The sequence below is a fragment of the Microtus pennsylvanicus genome, chromosome 7, assembly GCF_037038515.1.
Source record: "Microtus pennsylvanicus isolate mMicPen1 chromosome 7, mMicPen1.hap1, whole genome shotgun sequence".
NCBI classification, from domain to species: domain Eukaryota; kingdom Metazoa; phylum Chordata; class Mammalia; order Rodentia; family Cricetidae; genus Microtus; species Microtus pennsylvanicus.
The window spans coordinates 124,468,482-124,487,125 of NC_134585.1; the positions used below are offsets into that span (position 1 = coordinate 124,468,482).

At 54.4% G+C, this 18,644-nt stretch overlaps 1 protein-coding gene across 2 annotated transcripts; it reads left to right on the top strand.

The window, feature by feature from the left end:
• Nucleotides 1-1,410: 1,410 nt before the first annotated feature.
• Nucleotides 1,411-17,738, top strand: Ntrk1 (neurotrophic receptor tyrosine kinase 1). 2 transcript variants are annotated; one of them, XM_075978655.1, is made up of 17 exons: nt 1,411-1,656; nt 4,264-4,338; nt 4,558-4,629; nt 6,191-6,259; nt 6,877-7,028; nt 7,178-7,320; nt 9,549-9,681; nt 11,486-11,815; nt 12,160-12,177; nt 12,333-12,388; nt 12,612-12,714; nt 13,022-13,168; nt 13,473-13,603; nt 13,706-13,878; nt 15,741-15,981; nt 16,219-16,377; nt 17,383-17,738. In XM_075978655.1, exons 1-17 carry the CDS (start codon nt 1,445-1,447, stop codon nt 17,566-17,568), a joined length of 2,400 nt encoding a protein of 799 aa, XP_075834770.1. In that variant the 5' UTR covers nt 1,411-1,444; the 3' UTR covers nt 17,569-17,738. The 2 variants fall into 2 exon arrangements, with proteins under 2 accessions (XP_075834770.1, XP_075834771.1); XM_075978656.1 differs by lacking the exon at nt 12,160-12,177 and having other exon boundaries at nt 17,383-17,734.
• The last annotated feature ends 906 nt before the right edge of the window (nt 17,739-18,644 follow it).

The following is an 18,644-nucleotide window of genomic DNA, read 5'->3' on the forward strand; positions in this document are numbered from 1 at the left end:
TGATACTCTAGAGGGTGACTTCCTGCATCCCCGACAGGTCGGACTCTGCTTGTGAAACCTGGAGATCTTAGACCTTCGCCTCTAGAAGCCCCTCCCAGCCTCTCGAGGCCACTTTGACTTTAACTCCTGGTGCGAGGCGTGTCCTTGCCAAGTCCCTTGGTTCTGGCTCAGATCCCGAGAAGAGCTATCTCTCTGTAAGATTACGCCTTCATTTGGTTACTTTTAAGAATTGGGGAGGGTTGTTGGGTCTTTGTATGTGCATTCTCGTGTGGAGGTACTTGGGGGACTATTCACCCTTGGACCTGGCACGGAAAGCTACCTGCCACTAGGACTATCTATGCTTCCCTGGATTACTGGGTTCTTCTCACTTCTGGTCACTCCCAGTACCTACCTGCCCCCTCTCTTAAACGTGAGACTTACAGACTTGCAGCCAGGAAGGCCAATGCACAATACCTGCCCTTTGATGACCTGAATGTTGGGATCCTGGGAATTCCCAGGTTCACAAATACCAAGGGTTTACGGTTCCCAGCTCTACCCGCGGGCAACTCCCATGTCCGAAGAGCTAAGAGATCTATTAATTTCTCCACTCAGAAATCGATGCACTTGTCAGGACGGCGATCGATGCCAGTCCCGCTCTGTTTGGCCCTACCCAACTCTGGTACCCAGCCCTAGCTGGCTGACTGGGTTTGGGGACTGACCTTAAAACCCAAAACACAACCTAGTAAAGTTGCGAACCGCGCTCCCTGGCGCTCGAAGACCCAGGCCCAGAGCAAACACTGCGGGCGCAAGGGCTTCTAGCGCCACCCTGTGGCCTCTTGCAGACCTAGTGGTCTCCACTTTCCACTCTCCATCCAGCGGTGTTCAGAGAACTCTTCTCTGCCCCTTCTGTTTTCCTCCCCAGGTTCTGCATCCAGTCATTCTGGGGCTCTCTCCCTTCCCTTACTAGCGTCTAGAGATCGTTCATCAAATTTATTCCAAGTGACATGCACATTCTCGTAGGCAAGAAGAGCACCGTGAGGCTGGCTGGGATGACCTGGATTTCAACCTTTTCCTTGCTCTTCCCGCAAATCTGAAAATGCAGCTGTTTTACTGGGAGAAATACGTATCAGCTTCCTAGCTCCCCCACCCCCCCACCCCTCACCCTTCCCCTCTGCCCCAGTCTCAGAAGACAATTGTGAGGCATTCTGTGGCAATCTTTCCCCGCCCCAAGTCTCCTGCAGACGTGAGGGACATTAGTGAGGCTAGCTGGCATTAGGGCCCCGAAAGGGGAGGGGGCACTGGGGGCATCGACCGGCCGGGCGGGGCGGGGCGTGGTAGCGGGTGCCGCCCTCTCCTGGTGGCTGGTCTTTAACACCGCCCCGCGCACGTGTCGCGCGAGGCCGGGCGGCGGCAGCTAGGAGCGCACGGACGGCTGCGTTGCCCGAGCTTGGCGGGCGCCGCCGCGATGCTGCGAGGCCAGCGGCGCGGGCAGCTGGGCTGGCATCACAGGGCCGCGGGGCTGGGAAGCCTGCTGGCTTCGCTGATGCTGGCCTCTGCCTGCGCCGCATCTTGTCGTGAAGCCTGCTGCCCCGTGGGCTCCTCGGGGCTGCGCTGCGCCAGGGCAGGGACCCTGGATACCCTCCGTGGCCTTCGGGGCGCCGGGAACCTGACGGAGCTGTGAGTGTGTGGCGGGGAAGGAAAGCGGGATCAAGAGGGCACAGCCCTTCCCCGAGGGCGCGCACTAACCTCTGGCATGAGGGGCCAGACTTGGCTGCAGTAGGAGGCTGGCACGTGTAGCCTTTGGCTGTGCGGCAGCGGCTTTTGCTGCTGCTGCCACCACCCTGGCAAAGCGGCGCAGTCACTGTCTGGATGTCGCCCAGGATTAAGGGTAGCTGGGTTGCTGGCTTGGGGCAGAGCAAGAGGGAAACTGGGTAGACCAGGGCTTGGTCCAGAGATCTAGGAGCTTCTTTGTGGGGTTCATTCAAGAGCCTAAGTTGTGCCCTTTGGAGGGTTGGTTAGCTGTGGATAATTTGGCACTGTGCACCTTTGCCATCTTCTCTTTCTTAGGGGGAAGCCAGTCCCCAACCTTTTCCTTGTCGTGACCAGGGAATCTAGGTATTCTCTGGATTCGTGATTGAGCCGGAGTTGATGGGAGATGATGAGGAACCAGTTTGGTGTCTGAACTTTTCTTCCTTTCCACTGACCCCAAGACTTCTTAATTTAGATGTGGGAAATGAAAGTCCTTTGCTTCTCCTCCCTCTTCCCTTTCACCGGTGTCTCCTACCTGTATCAGGGAGTCAGGGCGGTTGGTTGCCGATAGAGTCTCCCTCTTCCAGGTGCAGAGTTTCGGCTCTGCAGTACTTTGACGTTCTGCAATAATTGGTTACAAAATACTTGAGCACTTTTTAGCAGCTGGTGAGACCGATGAGAGTATTGACCTGAAGGGACTCAGCATCACATGGTGATGGCTGGAAAATACTTGAGTATTCTGCCCGATGGTGGAGCCAACAGTCTGCAGTGATTGGCACCCAGTTACTTGGGCATCTTGTGGTAATTAACGGAGATACTCAGTCTCGTTCTAATGGCTCTAGGGAGACCAAGAAAAGAGGAGATGGCCTTGTCTTGGTCTGGCCTAGGCTCCTGCATGAGGTCTAGATTGTTGCTTCCAGGCCTGTCCATTCAGACTACAGTCCAGGCTCCTGACTCCCCTCAGGGTTCTCATTCCCTAGAGTCTTGCCAGGCTCCAAGAGAGTCCAGCCCAGGGACGGGGGCAGCAGGCAGGCCAAGGCTGTAGAAGAGGAGATTGGCAGGATGGTGAGCTGAGAGGTCCCCCTGGGTGGGGCCCAGTCCTCCCGCCTCCTCCTGCACAGTTCTCTCCCCTCCTCCCTCACCCGCATCGCTAACGAGGAGCTAATGGACTCGAATAGACAGATTGATTATGAATCCGAACAAACGAGGCGGCATGGAGCACACTGCCTGACAGCTCGTACTTACCCAGCCCTTCACATCCGACCAGCTCCCCGGCTTTCTGTAGCTCGAAACCCTTAGGACAGAACAGGGAAGGTTTCCTTAGGTTTCCAGGGCGAGGATGGACATGCACCGTCCTATTGGGGTCAAGGCTGCGATCAGGGAAGCACGGGGCACCTTGGACTGAGCTTGTTCCCTTGCTGACCTTTTACAAAGGAAAAGCCCAGCAAAGAAGAGTTCTGAGAACTGTTAGTGAGTCAGGGGCCCATGCCACACACGAGGGTGGGGAGAGGGGAGGAGAACGTGGACATGCCACTGCAGAGGACATGGGAGTGAGTTCCCAGGAACTCCCAGATGCCAGATCTACAGATAGGACTGCAACCACAGCCACCCACCCCTGTGCTGCCTGCTCCTCTTTCTCCTTCTGCCTCCCCAGTTCTCTGTCCTTCTCTCTGTCTCTGTGACTCCCTGTCCTTATTGGTCTGTCAGTCTGTCTGCCCTCCGTCTATCACCCTATTCAGCCCTCCTACGCCTCACACTGTATCTCCATCTCTCCTCAGCCTCACACTCAGACTCCATCAGCTCCATGCTCCCTCCCCCTCTCCTGTGTCTTTCATGGATTAAGGAGGGGCTAGGGGGTCCCCAACAGCTCAATACTTTTTGCTTGCTTTGGAAAAAATGCTGGAGAAGGGAGAGTAGGGGTTGCTGTGGGGAAGAACCAAAGGTTTTGAGGGGACAGAGCAGGTGGTGTGTGTGTGTGTGTGTGTGTGTGTGTGTGTGTGTGTGTGTGTAAGACTGTGTCAATGAACCCAGACAGCAGCCTCTGAGCCATGTTTAAGAGGACACATCAGCACGGCAATTGGGGCATCCTTAGCACGGGGTGGAGCAGCAGCACTGAGAGCCTTGCCCTTGTGGAAGTGAGCCCCAGCTGACCCCCTGTGATGGTGAGGCCTGCTGTAGAAGTGGAGCCCCAAGTTGAGAATGGCAGTGTGCACTGCCTAACGTGTGTTCACATCTCTTCCTCTGTGTGTGCATGGGAGAAGTGTATGTGAGCTTTGCTCACGTGTTTCTGTGTATTCCGTATACATGCTGTGTGTTTCAGGAGGCATGTGGGGGTCTGCATGTTTGTAAAGGTGAGGGTGCCTGCATGCCTGCATGCCTGCATGCCCTGGTGTGATCTGTGAGGCGTGTCGGCATGTGGAGCATGTGCATGAATGGGTACGTGAAATGGGTCTGTGTGAGGGAGGTGGGTGGATGGGGGGGTATGGGGTACCTCCACTGAGGTTCTAACCCTGCTGACCACCCTTCTCCCTACAGCTATGTGGAGAACCAGCAGCATCTGAAACGCCTGGAGTTCGGGGACTTGCAGGGCCTGGGGGAATTGAGAAGCCTGTGAGGACTAAGGCGGGACCGGGCACAGGGTGATGGGTTCCCTCATATATTGGGGTCTCAGAAGACCTGAGAATCTGGGAGAGGGGTGGAGGCTCAGGTGTTTGAGGGGTCCAGGTAGCTGTGGAAACTAAGGGATGGAGAGGGGTGTGCAACTCCACGGGGTTATCTGTCCTGGGTGGGCAGAGGGCAGAGCTTAAATTCCTCTCATCCCTTCCCTAGAACCATCGTGAAGAGTGGCCTCCACTTTGTGGCCCCAGATGCCTTCCAGTTTACTCCTCGGCTCAGTCACCTGTGAGTGGCTAGGCTGGGTCGGTGGGGGCGGGGCTGAGGAGGACCTGCAGGTGAGGGGTGCGGAGAGGCTTTCTGCTCCATAGGGCATTTCAGATTCTCGTGCAATCAGACTAGAATCCCTGTTGCCTCACTTCCGTGTTCTGTGCCTCAGAGATGCTTCTCAGAAGCGCTCACCCAGGTCTGCCTGGAGTTCACAGGGACTGAGGGACGAGGAGTAAGACCCCTGGATTCTGGTCAGAATTTCAGCTCCTCTCCTGCAGGGTGTACTGACCTGGCCCCAGTGGTGGTGTGTTCTGTCTGCTACTCCTCACCCTCCTCCCTCCTGAGAGCTACAGCTACTTGTCCTGTAGAGGACCAAGAGGGACATGAAGTGGGTAGAAGACTCAGTTAGAGTTCTGAAGAGTCCCCCCCTGGGTTGGAGGCCTGTCATTCACAGAGTTGGGCTGGGTCCAGGGATTTAACCACAAGAGAGATGCTGTGTCCCCACTGCATGTCCTGGCTTTAAAATGTACACTTAGGGTTGGAAATATGGCTCAGTTAGTAGGTAGAGCATTTGCCCACTCTTCACAAAGCCCTGGGTTTGATCTCCACTGCCACAGACATTCCTATAACATACAGAAACAGGAGGATCAGAAGTTCCAGGTCATACATGACTGCACAGCAAGTTCCAGGCCAGCTTTTTTCTCAAAAAAACAAAGGAACAACAGCAAAACTTTAAAGAGAATTTTTAAAACGTGTACTTGGTGAGAGTTCACGATTCCCATGCCAGTGAGTGCGTGCAACCAACCTGGGGACAGAGATGGTATGATCCCATTTTATAGATGAAGATTCTGGGAATTAGGTTGTTTCTTGACTGAGGTCACCTGGCTATCCATGGCAGGACAGGTACAACAGCACCCACCTCCAATCTGTCTCCAAAGTGGTTGTGTGAGGGTTCCCATCCAAGCCAGTCTGCAGCAAGTCAAGGATGGATAGGCAAGAGACTGGTTAGGGCATGTCTCTAGACACAAAGCTCCGAGCCTGCCAAAGCAGAGCCCCAGCTGGGTGCTCTCTCCTTTACCCAGGAAGCTCTGGCCCCGGGTCTCTTCCTGCTTGAAGTGCCTTTGGAGGAACAGGAAAGGGGGGCTGAGGAAGTACTTTGACGTCCCTGTCTTGAGGTTAGGCAGGGGAGGGGTTGTGAGGGCCTAGGTCCTCCTCTCCTCCTTGGTGGGGAGCACAGATGGAGCCCCTTACCCCAGCTGTGGCCTCAGCACTTCGCCAGCTGGGGCTGAGGTGTGGGGGGAGGGCAACCGGCTGTTCTCTTGGACTCCTCTCCCTGGGGTCAGTCAGGGAGGGGGTTAAGTGGGATTAACCCTTCTTGTCCCAAGGAGATTATACTCAGAGCCTTACCTGTCCAGGCATTCTTACATTCCACAGACCCACAGGCACAGCCCTTTCCTGGGCCTGTTCTAATCGCCTGACCTGGAGGTGAGGTGGGGGGGGGGCAGCAGCCTCCTTCACGCTTCTGCCTCAGACTGGGTCAGAGTGAGGTCACTGGCTCAGGGCATCTGTCCTCCCACAGGAATTTGTCCTCCAATGCTTTGGAGTCCCTTTCCTGGAAAACCGTGCAAGGCCTCTCCCTGCAGGACCTGTGAGTGTGTGGGCAGGGGTACGGCAAGGGGTCAGTGTGTGATATGTGACTGTGTGTTTGTGTCTCCAGGACTTTATGTTACTGTGTCTGTGTGGAACAGGGGACAGGGTGGGACGTGGGGTATCTTTGGAGACTGTTGTGTCTGTGAGCTTACCCTAGGGATTATGTACATGTCTGTCATTCACTTCCCTCCATCAAGGCAGGGACTAGGCTGGGCTGGACTGGGCTGGACTGGGCTGTCCTAGGCTGGGCCGGGAGTAGCTGTGTGTGTTCAGAGGCCAGGCTCAGAGCTGTGTTGAACACACTACAGCCACCATGATGCCCGATTCTCAGTACACACAACAGTGCACAAGGCTGATGGGTACCTAAAGCCATAGACCATGCAAGACACCCTTCTTATCTCCGTGCTCGGCTTCTCACTCTAGAGCTAGGGTAAAGGGACTCCATGCAGCTCCCAGTGCCATCTACAAAGGTCTGCCCTGTTACTGTGATGGCTATGGGCCTGGCCCCCTTCTGCTTAGACCCCTTGTATCCAGCCATCTCCGGAGCACTGCCTCCTGGCTCCGCAGGCCTGTCACATCCTCTTTTCCTGACTCCTGGCTCACCCTACCCAACAGGACCTTGTCAGGGAACCCGCTGCTCTGTTCCTGTGCTCTGTCCTGGCTCCAGCGCTGGGAGCAGGAGGTGCTGTGTGCTGTACATATGCAGGAACTCCAGGGGTCCGGGCCTGGGGGCCAGTTACTCCCACTCAGACACAACACCAGTTGTGGTAAGTGCTGCTGTAGGACGGACAAGCCTGGGGTCTGCCCGGAGGGACCCCGGAGGCTGGATGTACTGCTAAGATTTGGCATCACGAACAGGGTGGGACTCACAAGCCCACTCTTAGGTTCTAATGTTGCTCCATACTCTGGGTGGCAGGCGTACCAACAGTGAAGATCCAGATGCCCAACGACTCTGTGGAAGTAGGGGATGACATATTTCTGCAGTGCCAGGTGGAGGGGCAGGCCCTGCAGCAGGCTGGCTGGATCCTCACAGAGCTGGAAGGGACAGCCACAGTGAAGGTGAGAAGAGGACAAAGATCAGGCCACAAGGGAGAGAAAAAGTAATAAGGAGCAGAGGAGACTGGAAGGACAGAAACAGCTCAGCCCTCGTGCTAGCAGGGTGACAGTGGAGTCCTCAAGACAGGTCTACTGGACCCCAGGTCTTGGGGTCCATCTTTGAGCAAATCATCTTTGCAAGAGAGGGAACTGTAGCTCTCATGTGGGACCCAGGAGGGATCTGACGGGCCATTCTTCCCATAGATTCCTTTTCTAGCTTAGGAAATGGAGGCCTGGGGATAGACCCGGGGCTTCTGGAGTTTCCTGGACACTCAGGAAGCAGTGCTCTCTTGGGTGTGTTATGACCGCATTAGCAAAGGGCAACTGACTCCAGCTCTCACTACTTCTTGTTTAAAATCTGTGCATGCGTGTGCATCGGCACACACGTGGAGTCAGGACTAACCTGGATGTCCGTCCTCACTGCCATCTCATTTCTCTTCCTTTGCTGCTTGTCTGTGAGCTTCCAGCGACTTTCTCGTCTCTGCCTCCCATCTCACAGGAGTCCAGCTTGATGTGGGTTCTGGGGAATCCAAACTCTGATCCCCCATACTGCTGCAGCAAACGCTTTACCCACTGAGCTGTCCCTTCAGTCCTCACTAAATACTTCCTGGAATAACCCACGCACGCGTGCGCGCGCGCACACACACACACACACACGCACACACACACGCACATACACGCACACGCATGCACGCGCGCGCGCATACACACACACACACACACAGTCCCTATTTCTACCTGCTTTTTGGTTTTCTTCTTTTTTCATTTTTGGTTTTTTGAGACAGGGTTTTTCTGTAGCTTTGGAGCCTGTCCTGGGGTTTTCTTATTTGTAAACTGAGGTAGCCATGGTGGCCCTTTTGACATCCTCCCTGCCCCTAGGCATTGTTTGGCCTCCCTCTCTCTTACCTGAGCATCTTCCCAGACCTTGCATCTGTTCTTAAGCTGGCCACAGGCCACTGACAGCAGCTACAGCTGACTTCGGAGGCCCCCTGCAGGGTTCTGAGAGGTGTAGCTCTGGCTGTCTTGGAACTGGCTGCTCAACCCTCTCAACACACCCCAGGTCGGGTGTGACTTTCCTATGGAAGTTTTGGAAACAGGTGTTGGTAACACGTTACTTCCCTAAAGAGATGGCTGAGACAGGCTTCCCGAAGTTGTCTGAAGATGTCCCCCACACACAGACTCTCCCTGCTTGTCCCCTTCTCTTACTCATTCTCAGTGACCTGGCACTCTGAGTGGGAAGAGCTGCCCCCTACTTACCCCAGGGGTCTCCAGCAATTGGAGTTGATTCTCCTTTTACAGTGAGGGTCCCTTAACTGAACATCCTTATCCCATAGGTCAACTTCCTAATTTCTGGATGGGCACAGCCCCCTGTCAGAGCCCAGTAAAATTTGTGACCAAGACCTCTGAAGTAGATGGGCCAAGGTGGTGGTGGCGCACACCTTTAATCCCAGCACTCGGGAGGCAGGGGCAGGTGGATCTTTGAGTCTGAGGCCAGCCTGGTCTACATTGTAAGTTCTACACCAGCTAGGGCTACATGCTGAGACTCAGATTCTGGGGGTGAGACTCAGTTCTGCCTACTCCAGCTTAGAAGCACTCGCTGAACTCAAGACTGAGACTTCTTGAAAGGCCATCTGATTCCCACGTGGTGCGGCCATGGTGTTTTAGGAAGATAATCGGGCCTGGATTTAATCTTTTGGTGGTGATTCCATATCAGTCACTCCTCTCTCCAGTGTCCCCACTGGCATTGTCTTCCAAGGGAAAGCTGCTGTGGCTGAAGCTACTTCTAGCTATAACCAGTTTGCAGTCCCCTTCCTTGGCCCGAGACTGAGTTTGATAGAACTTCGTGAGCCAGGGATGAGCTGGCAAGGTTGTCCTTGGCCCTCTGATGGGCTCCATGAGAAGGTGGCAGCTGGGCTTCCATGACTGCTGTTTGGCCCCTTGGTTGCACCCTCCATTGTAGAGTGCTAACTACCTATTTTGAGGCTGTTGTTTGTCCCCTGACCCAGGAGCTACTCTACAAACTGCAAAGGAGGTCATTTCTCTGTCCCAGATCTGCTCCCCTTCTCTTGTTTCCCCCAGCCCCCCCCTTTCAATATGGGGTCATAGGGCTCCCAAATTTATCAACTCTACCCCCGTGCTTCCTTCCTATGCCTGTTGAAACTCTTCTGATGACTCTTTCTTCCCTGTTCCAGAAATCTGAAAATCTGCCATCCCTGGGGCTAACCCTGGTCAATGTCACCAGTGACCTCAACAAGAAGAATGTGACATGCTGGGCAGAGAATGATGTGGGCCGGGCTGAGGTCTCTGCCCAAGTCAGCGTCTCCTGTAAGCCCCTGTGACAGCCCCTGCACCCACCCCCACTCATCTCCTCTTCCCTGAAAAGAGAGGGGGTAGATGGGAGGGTGAGTGGGCATCTCTACAGCTGCTCCCTCCCAGCTGTTTCCAGATTCCCACGAAAACCTGATCCTGCTTGGGAAGTCCTGGAGGCTCCTCAGGGCCGGAGGGTTAGAGATGGATTTCTTTCTGGCCCACTGCCCAAGCTACCTGAGGCCCTCAGCACCAGCTGCAGGCTGGCCGCATGGCCTGCTCCTCTGTAAGGCTTTTGTCCTACCTCCTTATTCGTTTATGTCCCTTAGGGTTTTGTCTAGGTCTGGGATGGCCCAGGAGTGAACTTCCAGCTCAGACTGACATTGCACAGGTTGAGCATCATGGGTAGAATGAGCTCAGGGCTGGACTTCTAGTGAAGGAGGCTTACGTCAGTTCTGCATCTTGTTCTTAGACAAGCTTTGGTTTAATGGAGGGGGTGCAGCCACAGATAAGCAAGCTTAAAGAGGGGAATTCCTCTCTTGAATTCCTTTTAATGCTTGTTGCTTAATTTCTCTAGCTTTGCCAACAAATTATCTTTAATCTATGTTGCAGTATCACTTCTCTCTTATTGTGAAATACATGTTATGCATGTAAACGTTATTTAGTTATTGATTTATTTAGAGACAGGGTCTTGCAGTGAACCCTGGCACAATCTTCCTGCCTCAGTGAACTTCAGGGATGACAGAATTGCCACACTTAGCTGACATGCACACTGTAAGCAGGACTTACCCTTGCCAGGACTTTGTAAGACCCCTGTGGTCAGTCCCAGCTCAGCTCTCCATCCTAACTTTTATGTTCAGTACTTCCTTGAGAAAGGAAGCTGGGAATTGAGCAGTTACAAGCATTTTCTATTGTTTAAAAGCACTTGAGTCAGGCAGTGGTGATGCATGCCTTTAATCCCAGTACTTGGGAGGCAGAGGCGGGCAGATCTCTGTGAGTTCAAGGCCAGCCTGGTCTACAAAGTGAGTTCTAGAACAGTCAGTGCTACACAGAGAAACCCTGTCTTGAAAAACCAAAAAAAAAATAAACCCCAAACCCCAAACAACAAAAAGATCTTTTCTACATGTCTGTTTCCCTATTAGTAATTTTTGTACACATTATATAAATGAAAACTTACTCTATGTATTATATTTTATCTATTTTATTTTGTCCAACGTCATATTTATGAAATCTACCTGTGACAACAAAAGTAACTATAATTCCTTCATATGCCACATTTCATGGTGTGAATGCTGGTAAAAATTCCCATAAATTTGTATGTGTTTATACACATATGTTACACATATATTTTTTCTATTATCAAGGGCTTTTGGTTTTTTAGGATTGTGACTGCCTCAAAGCCATGTTTCTTGATTATTTTCCATTCTTTTTTCTTTTCTTTTTCTTTAGTGCTGTAGCTGTCCTGGGGTGGACCCCAGGACCTGCTGCGTCCCAGGCGACCACGCACTCTCTTCCTGAGCCAACCCTAGCGCTGTTGTCTGTTTGCTTAGAGACAGTCTGTCTAAGTTACCCTCCTGCCTCCCAGGCAGCTTGCCTGGCAGACCATGACCATCAGACCTGCCCGGGCTCCCGCTGTGCTCCTTACGCCTCTAAACTTTGTCCCTTTGCTGTCACATTCAGTATCATCTGCTAACTTTCTTCCAAGTAGGTCTCCTAGAGAACTCCTTAGGACCTGCTGACCTGTCTCCTGACCCTGACTTCTCCCTCCCTTGGGTTCCTTCCTGCCAGTTGCCCACTTCCTGTCATTGCCCTCTTTCCATAGTCCCAGCCAGTGTGCGCCTGGGCATGGCCGTGGAACAGCACCATTGGTGCATACCCTTCTCTGTGGATGGGCAGCCGGCACCCTCTCTGCGCTGGCTCTTCAACGGCTCCGTGCTCAATGAGACCAGCTTCATCTTCACTCAGTTCTTGGAGTCGACACTGACGAATGAGACCATGCGGCACGGCTGCCTTCGCCTCAACCAGCCCACCCATGTCAACAACGGGAACTACACACTGCTGGCTGCCAACGCCTACGGCCAGGCTGCTGACTCCATCATGGCTGCCTTTATGGACAACCCTTTTGAGTTCAACCCCGAGGACCCCATCCCTGGTGTGAGAGCTGCCCTGAACCCTGCCCTGCTCCTGGGAGGCACCTGGGTGGAGATCCAGTCATCCAGGGAGGTCTGACCTCTGTCTGCCATGGCCCTGGTTCCCAGAGCTAGACTCCTTTGTCCTGGACAAGAGCTGGTAGCCAGTTCTATGCTTCCCCCTTGCCCCTCTCCCAAGCCAGGCCTGCTGAGGCCCTGAGCTTGTCTGAGCCCACCTGTCAGGCCGAAGAGAGGCTGTGCGCTCCAGGCAGCTCCAGCAGCCTACCCCACCCTATAAAGGAGCATCCTGGAGGGCAGGGCCCACCGCTCCCCCTCTGATCGCTTTCTCTCCTCCTTCCTGCTGCAGTCTCCTTCTCGCCAGTGGGTGAGTGGCCTGGGCTGGAGGGCAGCTGTGTTGGCTCAGAGCTGAAGCAGAGGGGACAGCTAGCTGGGTCCCTGAACTGTGGCCAGGGTGGGGAGCTGCTGGAGGAGACATGACACTGTGTGAAGGCCCACCCTTTATGCCCTGTGTCTCCACAGACACGAACAGCACATCAAGAGACCCAGTGGAGAAGAAAGATGAAACGCCTTTTGGGGTGAGCGTGGAATGTGGGAGCTGATGGGGGACGTGGAGTGGGGCGGTCGGACATTTGGAACTAGAGCAGGACAGTCAGTCTGTTGTGTCCTGAGCTTGGTTAGACGCTTCCTCAGCCAGGCTGAGGTCACTAGGAAAGCAGGGCTGGGGCCTGGCTCCAGACTCCTCTGTAGGAAGGATCTATGCAAGAGTACAGAAACCTTTAGGACTGACCCTACTTCTAGGTCTCCGTGGCTGTGGGTCTAGCTGTCTCTGCTGCCCTCTTCCTTTCTGCCCTGCTCCTTGTGCTCAACAAATGTGGACAGAGAAGCAAATTTGGGATCAACCGTGAGTTGGCAGTAGAGGGGCTGTCCTAGGGCTTCCTATCTATGTTCCGTGTTCAGCACAGGGCAGGGGTTATCTGTGAGGGGGCAGGGTCCTTTTAGAGGCAGCAGCTGTTCATTTGACTGTGTCAAACACTGAGTGTGTCTGGAGGGCTTGGCTCTGTGAGGAGCAGGAGGGCGCTTTGGTGTCAGGGGCCAGTCACCCCTGTGCTTCCCTTCCCTGCCTACTGTCTTGCTCTTTCCCTCCTTCAAGCAAGGATGGAGATGGTGTCTTGGCTGTGATTTTCCATGCTGGTGTGTCTCTTCCCCAGGCCCTGCTGTGCTGGCCTCAGAGGACGGGCTGGCCATGTCCCTACATTTCATGACATTGGGTGGCAGCTCTCTTTCCCCTAGTGAGGGCAAAGGCTCCGGACTCCAGGGCCACGTCATGGAGAACCCTCAGTACTTCAGTGATGCCTGTGAGGAACTGTGTTACAGTAGACGAGTGTGAGCATGGTGTGTGTGTGTGTCTGTCTGTCTGTGTCATCTATGTAAAGCCCCGGGGCCATCATTGTGCTGACCCAGGTCTGTCCCCACCCTACCTCACAGTCTAACACGGCTCCTGGCTCCAGCCCTGCTCAGAGCCATATCTCCCACATTGGACTCTCCCCGGCCAGATCCTTCCATCCACCCACACCCCATTTCCTGTGGCTGCACTGCCCTTACCACTGCCCTATCCTGCCCATGCCAGGGCTGCCTTCTGACTTTCCAAGCCCCTCCCAGGTGTCCATCACATCAAACGCCGGGACATTGTGCTCAAGTGGGAACTAGGGGAGGGAGCTTTTGGAAAGGTCTTCCTCGCTGAGTGCTACAACCTTCTGCATGAGCAGGACAAGATGCTGGTGGCTGTCAAGGTGAGACCGTGGTCCTGGTAAGGACTACTAGCCTGTGCCTCTCAGAGCACCATCATGGCAGGGTGGGGGGTCCCCTCCAGCTCTGTCCCCATCCCTTCCCAGGCACTGAAGGAGGCTTCTGAAAGTGCTCGGCAGGATTTCCAGCGGGAGGCGGAGCTGCTCACCATGCTCCAGCACCAGCACATTGTGCGCTTCTTCGGGGTCTGCACTGAAGGTCGCCCGTTGCTCATGGTCTTTGAGTACATGCGTCACGGGGACCTCAACCGTTTTCTCCGGTACAAGAACCCAGTCCCTTCCCCGTCTGCCTGTTTGACGGGGAGATCCCAGGGAGGGTCAGAAAGGCCCAGTTCCCACCCCCAGGGAAGTAGAGTGGGCAGGTGTGTGGATGTGGGCATGTCTGGGGGACAGTTGCTAGAGGTCAAAGCTCTGAGCTTCGGAACCATGGTTCTGTAAGGGTCTGTGCACTTATGTGCATAGAGAGGCCAGGCCTGCAGGGAGATGTGGCGTGGAGGATACTGACCCCAAGCAGCCAGAAGGCCCCTTCTGTGTCTGTGTGCTTGTGTGGTGCTGTGGTTTTCAGACTCTTAAGTATATAAGATGTCACACAAAACTCTGATGTTTGGTTTCTGATACTTGTAATCACTTTGAGAGATGTGTTGCCTTCACAAGAAGACTTGGGGTGACAAGACCTTCCCAAGGGTACACAGGAAGTGAAGGATGCCTCTCTAGTATAACTCCTACCCTCAGATACAGGATGTGATAGTCCTCCGCCCCCAAGGTAGCCATAGGATCAGGCAGAGTTAGCTAGTGGGAACACCAGGGTTCAGAATCAGCCACCATGTCTGTGAACCTTCATTTCTGGCCAAGAGCACACACCAGGGGAATGAAGACAGAGAAGGCTTCTGGAAGGAGGGGCATTAAAACTGAGACTCTGGTCAAGAGGCAGAGAAGTCAGGGAAAGGAGGCGGGGCCAGCGTAGCTGGGAGGGAGGAAGCTGTGGTTCTGGGTGGGAAGGCAATGAGCAGCTGATGCTCATGGTGTGATTTCCCAGCAGCTCTAGGGAGTGAAGGCTCATGGGTGCAGTTGCTAGGACTCAGAGACCTTGAGGACTGTACCCTGGGACAGTGGACCCCTGAGGGGCACTGAGTGGCTCAGGTGCATGGAGGTGGACAGGCAGAAGAGCCAGCATCAAGGCAGGCCATGGAGAGCTATCTTCTTGTTTGCAGACAGGGTGCAGGCCTAGTTAGAGAGATGTTATCAAATGGGACCCGGGATGTGTGAGGAGCAGCTGGTAATCCTCCTTGGAGCACCAGGAAGGAGGGGAGAATCTGAGGCAAGCCTGGGAGGCTTTGGGCAGGAGGCTGGGGCCTCTGTGCTTCCAGCTTCCTCTGATGACACATGGGACCTCCCTCTCAGCTATGTTGCCCCCTGGCCCGGCCTCCTTTCCCTGACTTACTTCTCTGCCTCTTGATCCGAGTTTCAGTTTTAATGCCCCTCCTTCTAAGAAGCCTTCTCTGTTTTCCCCCTGGAGTGTGCTTATTTATTCTCTACTCCAGTGCACTGGCCTCAGAGGTGTTCAACAAACACTTGGCCAATTGGAAAAGGCATTGCTAGCAAAGCAACCAGTAAAAAGAAGGCTAGGAAGAGAAAGTGTTTGGGAAGTGATCAGGACAGCCTAGACTTGGGGGCTGTGGTGCACCCTGGAAACCTTGGCAAAGGAAAAGCATCCGAGGAATAGCTGAACACTAAGGGCAAGAGTGGAGGGACAAGGGACAAGGACAGGAGATCCAAAGAGGACTCTGGAGCTGGAGGAGGCAGAGTGGGCGAGGGCGCAGAAACAGCTCAGCTTAGCAAAGACTGTGCCTAAGTGTTGTGACAACAATAGTGGGTACTGGGGCAGCTGGGGGCTGGGCTGAGATTCTCGAGGACTATGGAGTTAGTATCCTTGGTGGTAGGGTTGGTCATGGTTGCCCTTAACCCCAACTCTCCAGACAGCTGCCTCCTCCTCCTCTTCCTTCATCACATCCAGTTCTAGAGCATGTGCTGCTGAAGTAAGCACCATCACACCCAATTCCAGGCGTCCCCTCCACAGCTCCTCCCCGTCCCTCCCAGCGTTTCCTTCTCCTGTCTTCCTCAGGTCCCATGGGCCCGATGCGAAGCTGCTGGCCGGTGGTGAGGATGTGGCTCCTGGTCCTCTGGGCCTTGGGCAGCTGCTGGCCGTGGCTAGCCAGGTGGCTGCCGGTATGGTGTACCTGGCCAGCCTGCACTTTGTTCACCGGGACCTGGCCACACGCAACTGTCTGGTGGGTCAGGGACTAGTGGTCAAGATTGGAGACTTTGGCATGAGCAGGGACATCTACAGCACAGACTATTACCGTGTAAGGGTCCCTAAACGCTCCTCCGGCACCTATACTGTACACACCCTGGTTTGGAATTTGTGAGACCCTGCACTGCCCTCCTCTTCCTCTAGCAGTGCGGACTCTGGCCTTTGGCCTCTGACCTGCTGTCCCTTGCAGCACCTCAGCCCTGGCCCTGGTCCCTCACCTTCTGTCTATTTAATATGGCGGGCCTGGCTTTGTGGTTGCCCCTACTGGAGGTGATATACATCTCGGCAGGTGGGAGGCCGGACCATGCTACCGATTCGCTGGATGCCGCCTGAGAGTATCCTTTACCGCAAGTTCAGCACTGAGAGCGATGTGTGGAGCTTCGGGGTTGTGCTCTGGGAGATCTTCACCTACGGAAAGCAGCCCTGGTACCAGCTCTCCAACACCGAGGTCAGCCCTGCCAGGCATCCGGGGGCCCCGTGCTTTTTCCTCAGCCCCCTTCCCCTTCCTTTTTCCTTTCCTGGTCCTTCTCTTGCTCGGTCTCCCAGCTGGCTCCTAGTTGGCCCTTGGAGATCATTGTGGCTCGAGCCCAGGTCATGCCTGTGTGCAGGGCAGAGCGGAGGGTGGGAGAGAGGTCCTGATATAGAACAGCAGGAAGGCTGGAGATTAGTTGGAGAGGGCCGTCCCTGCCTTCCCTGCCCTCTGGCTGCCACAGCTAGAGCAGACCCCAGGTGTTCTGTCTCCCAGCAGCTCCCCAGCCTCCCCTTGGCTTCCAGCTGTCAGTTTCCATTTCTTCTTCTAATGCAGTCTGTTCCCCTGAGGCGGGTGGGGTGGGGGAGAGGGTTATAGATTTTAATTTTCTCAAGCACTGAGAGAAGGAATGGAATTAGTGTTGCCCATAATCTAAGTCCTCTAATGGAGATGGGGAGAAGGGGAAGAGGCTCCAGGCGGCTTCTGCAACCATCTCCCTGTCACCGTCTCCTCTGTTGGACCCTGTAGCCGCCCAGCAGCCCTTCCCGGAGTCTCACTGTGATCTTTATTGCTACAGTTTCTTTTCAGCTATATCCCCACAGTATGGTGCCCACAAAGGGAGAAGCAAGAGTTGCCTCTGCTTTAAACCAAAACAGCCACTTTCCCCCCAAAGGCTATAGCTGTGGTACCATGCTGCTCCTGTCTTGCACAGCTGGGAGATGGAGGCTGGGGCTGAGGATTAACCATCTTGGCAGTGCCATAGCCTCACCCTCTTCATCCCACCTGGCAAGTCATCCTTGGTTGTGACACAAGCCTTCTGGAGGCAATCCTAGACCGATTAAGGGTTGCCTTAATCATTCCTGCTTTTCAGAGCCGGAGCAGGAAGGAACCTCACGGTTTGCAGTCAGCCAGGCAGGACCCATCTGTAACCTCCACGCCCTGGTCCCTCAGTTCGCCCTTCCCTCTGTTTCTCCTGTGGTACAGGCTATTGAGTGCATCACGCAGGGTCGGGAGCTGGAGCGGCCACGCGCCTGCCCTCCTGATGTCTACGCCATCATGCGCGGCTGCTGGCAACGTGAACCGCAGCAACGACACAGCATGAAGGATGTACACGCCCGTCTGCAGGCCCTGGCGCAGGCACCTCCCAGTTATCTGGATGTCCTGGGCTAGGAGCTGAGCCTGGCTGTCAGGACACCCTGAGGTCCCTCAGCACCCAGCAGCTACCGCACTCCAGCCTCTCACTCTCAGCATGTGGAGGGGGCCGGCAGGCTGGGAGTGGAGGTAGCCTTGCTTCATGGCCAGCAGCCACCATAATAGCAATTATATTTATTATCCCTGGCTGTGTTTCTTGCCCATTCTTGGGGATAAGGGCTTTGGGACTTAGTAGAGGCTGTGTTCTCTGGGTCTCTGGAGTTGATTCCCACTCTGATCCCTTTGGGTTGCTGCCCTGTTCTGTGCAGCTGTCACCCACTTCATCTTCCCCCTCACCTGGTGACAGTCTCTCCACACCCTCACTGTGTTTGGTTTTCAGAAAGGCTGTGTAGGGCCCCTGGGGATGGTAGCCGCTGCTGGTGTGGGTAGACAGAGCAAGTACACATTAGAACAAATGAACAAGACAGAAACAAACTCTGTGTGTGTGTGTCTGTGTGTCTCTCTGTGCGTCTGTGAGTGTGTGTGTGTCTGTCTGTGTGTGTGTGTCTGTCTGTGTGTCTGTGTGTGTGTCTGTCTGTGTGTCTGTCTGTGTGTCTGTCTGTGTGTGTCTGTGTGTGTGTGCGTGAGTGTGTGTGTCTGTGTGTCTGTGTGTGTGTCTGTCTGTGTGTGTGTCTGTGTGTGTGTCTGTCTGTGTGTGTGTGTCTGTGTGTGTGTGTCTGTGTGTGTGTGTGCGTGAGTGTGTGTGTCTGTGTGTGTGTGTGTCTGTGTGTGCATACGTGTGGCTGGAGCAGAGTAAGGAATCAAAGGAACAGAGTAGTGGCACACACCTTTAACCCCAGCTACTTAGGAGACTGAGCGCAGCAGGAGAATCTCACATTCAAGGATTTACCTGGGCTTCAGAGTCAGTTCAAAGTCAGCCTGGGCAACCTAGGAAGACCCAGTCTCAAAACAAGAAGAAAAAAGAGGCCTGGGGAATAGCTCAGTGGTAGACCCTTGCCTGGTATGTGTGAGGTCCTGGGTTCAATTCCCAGGACTGTGGGGGAAGGTGGGAATGGGAGAGAGACTGAAGATGAAGGACCAAGACCCCATTTTTT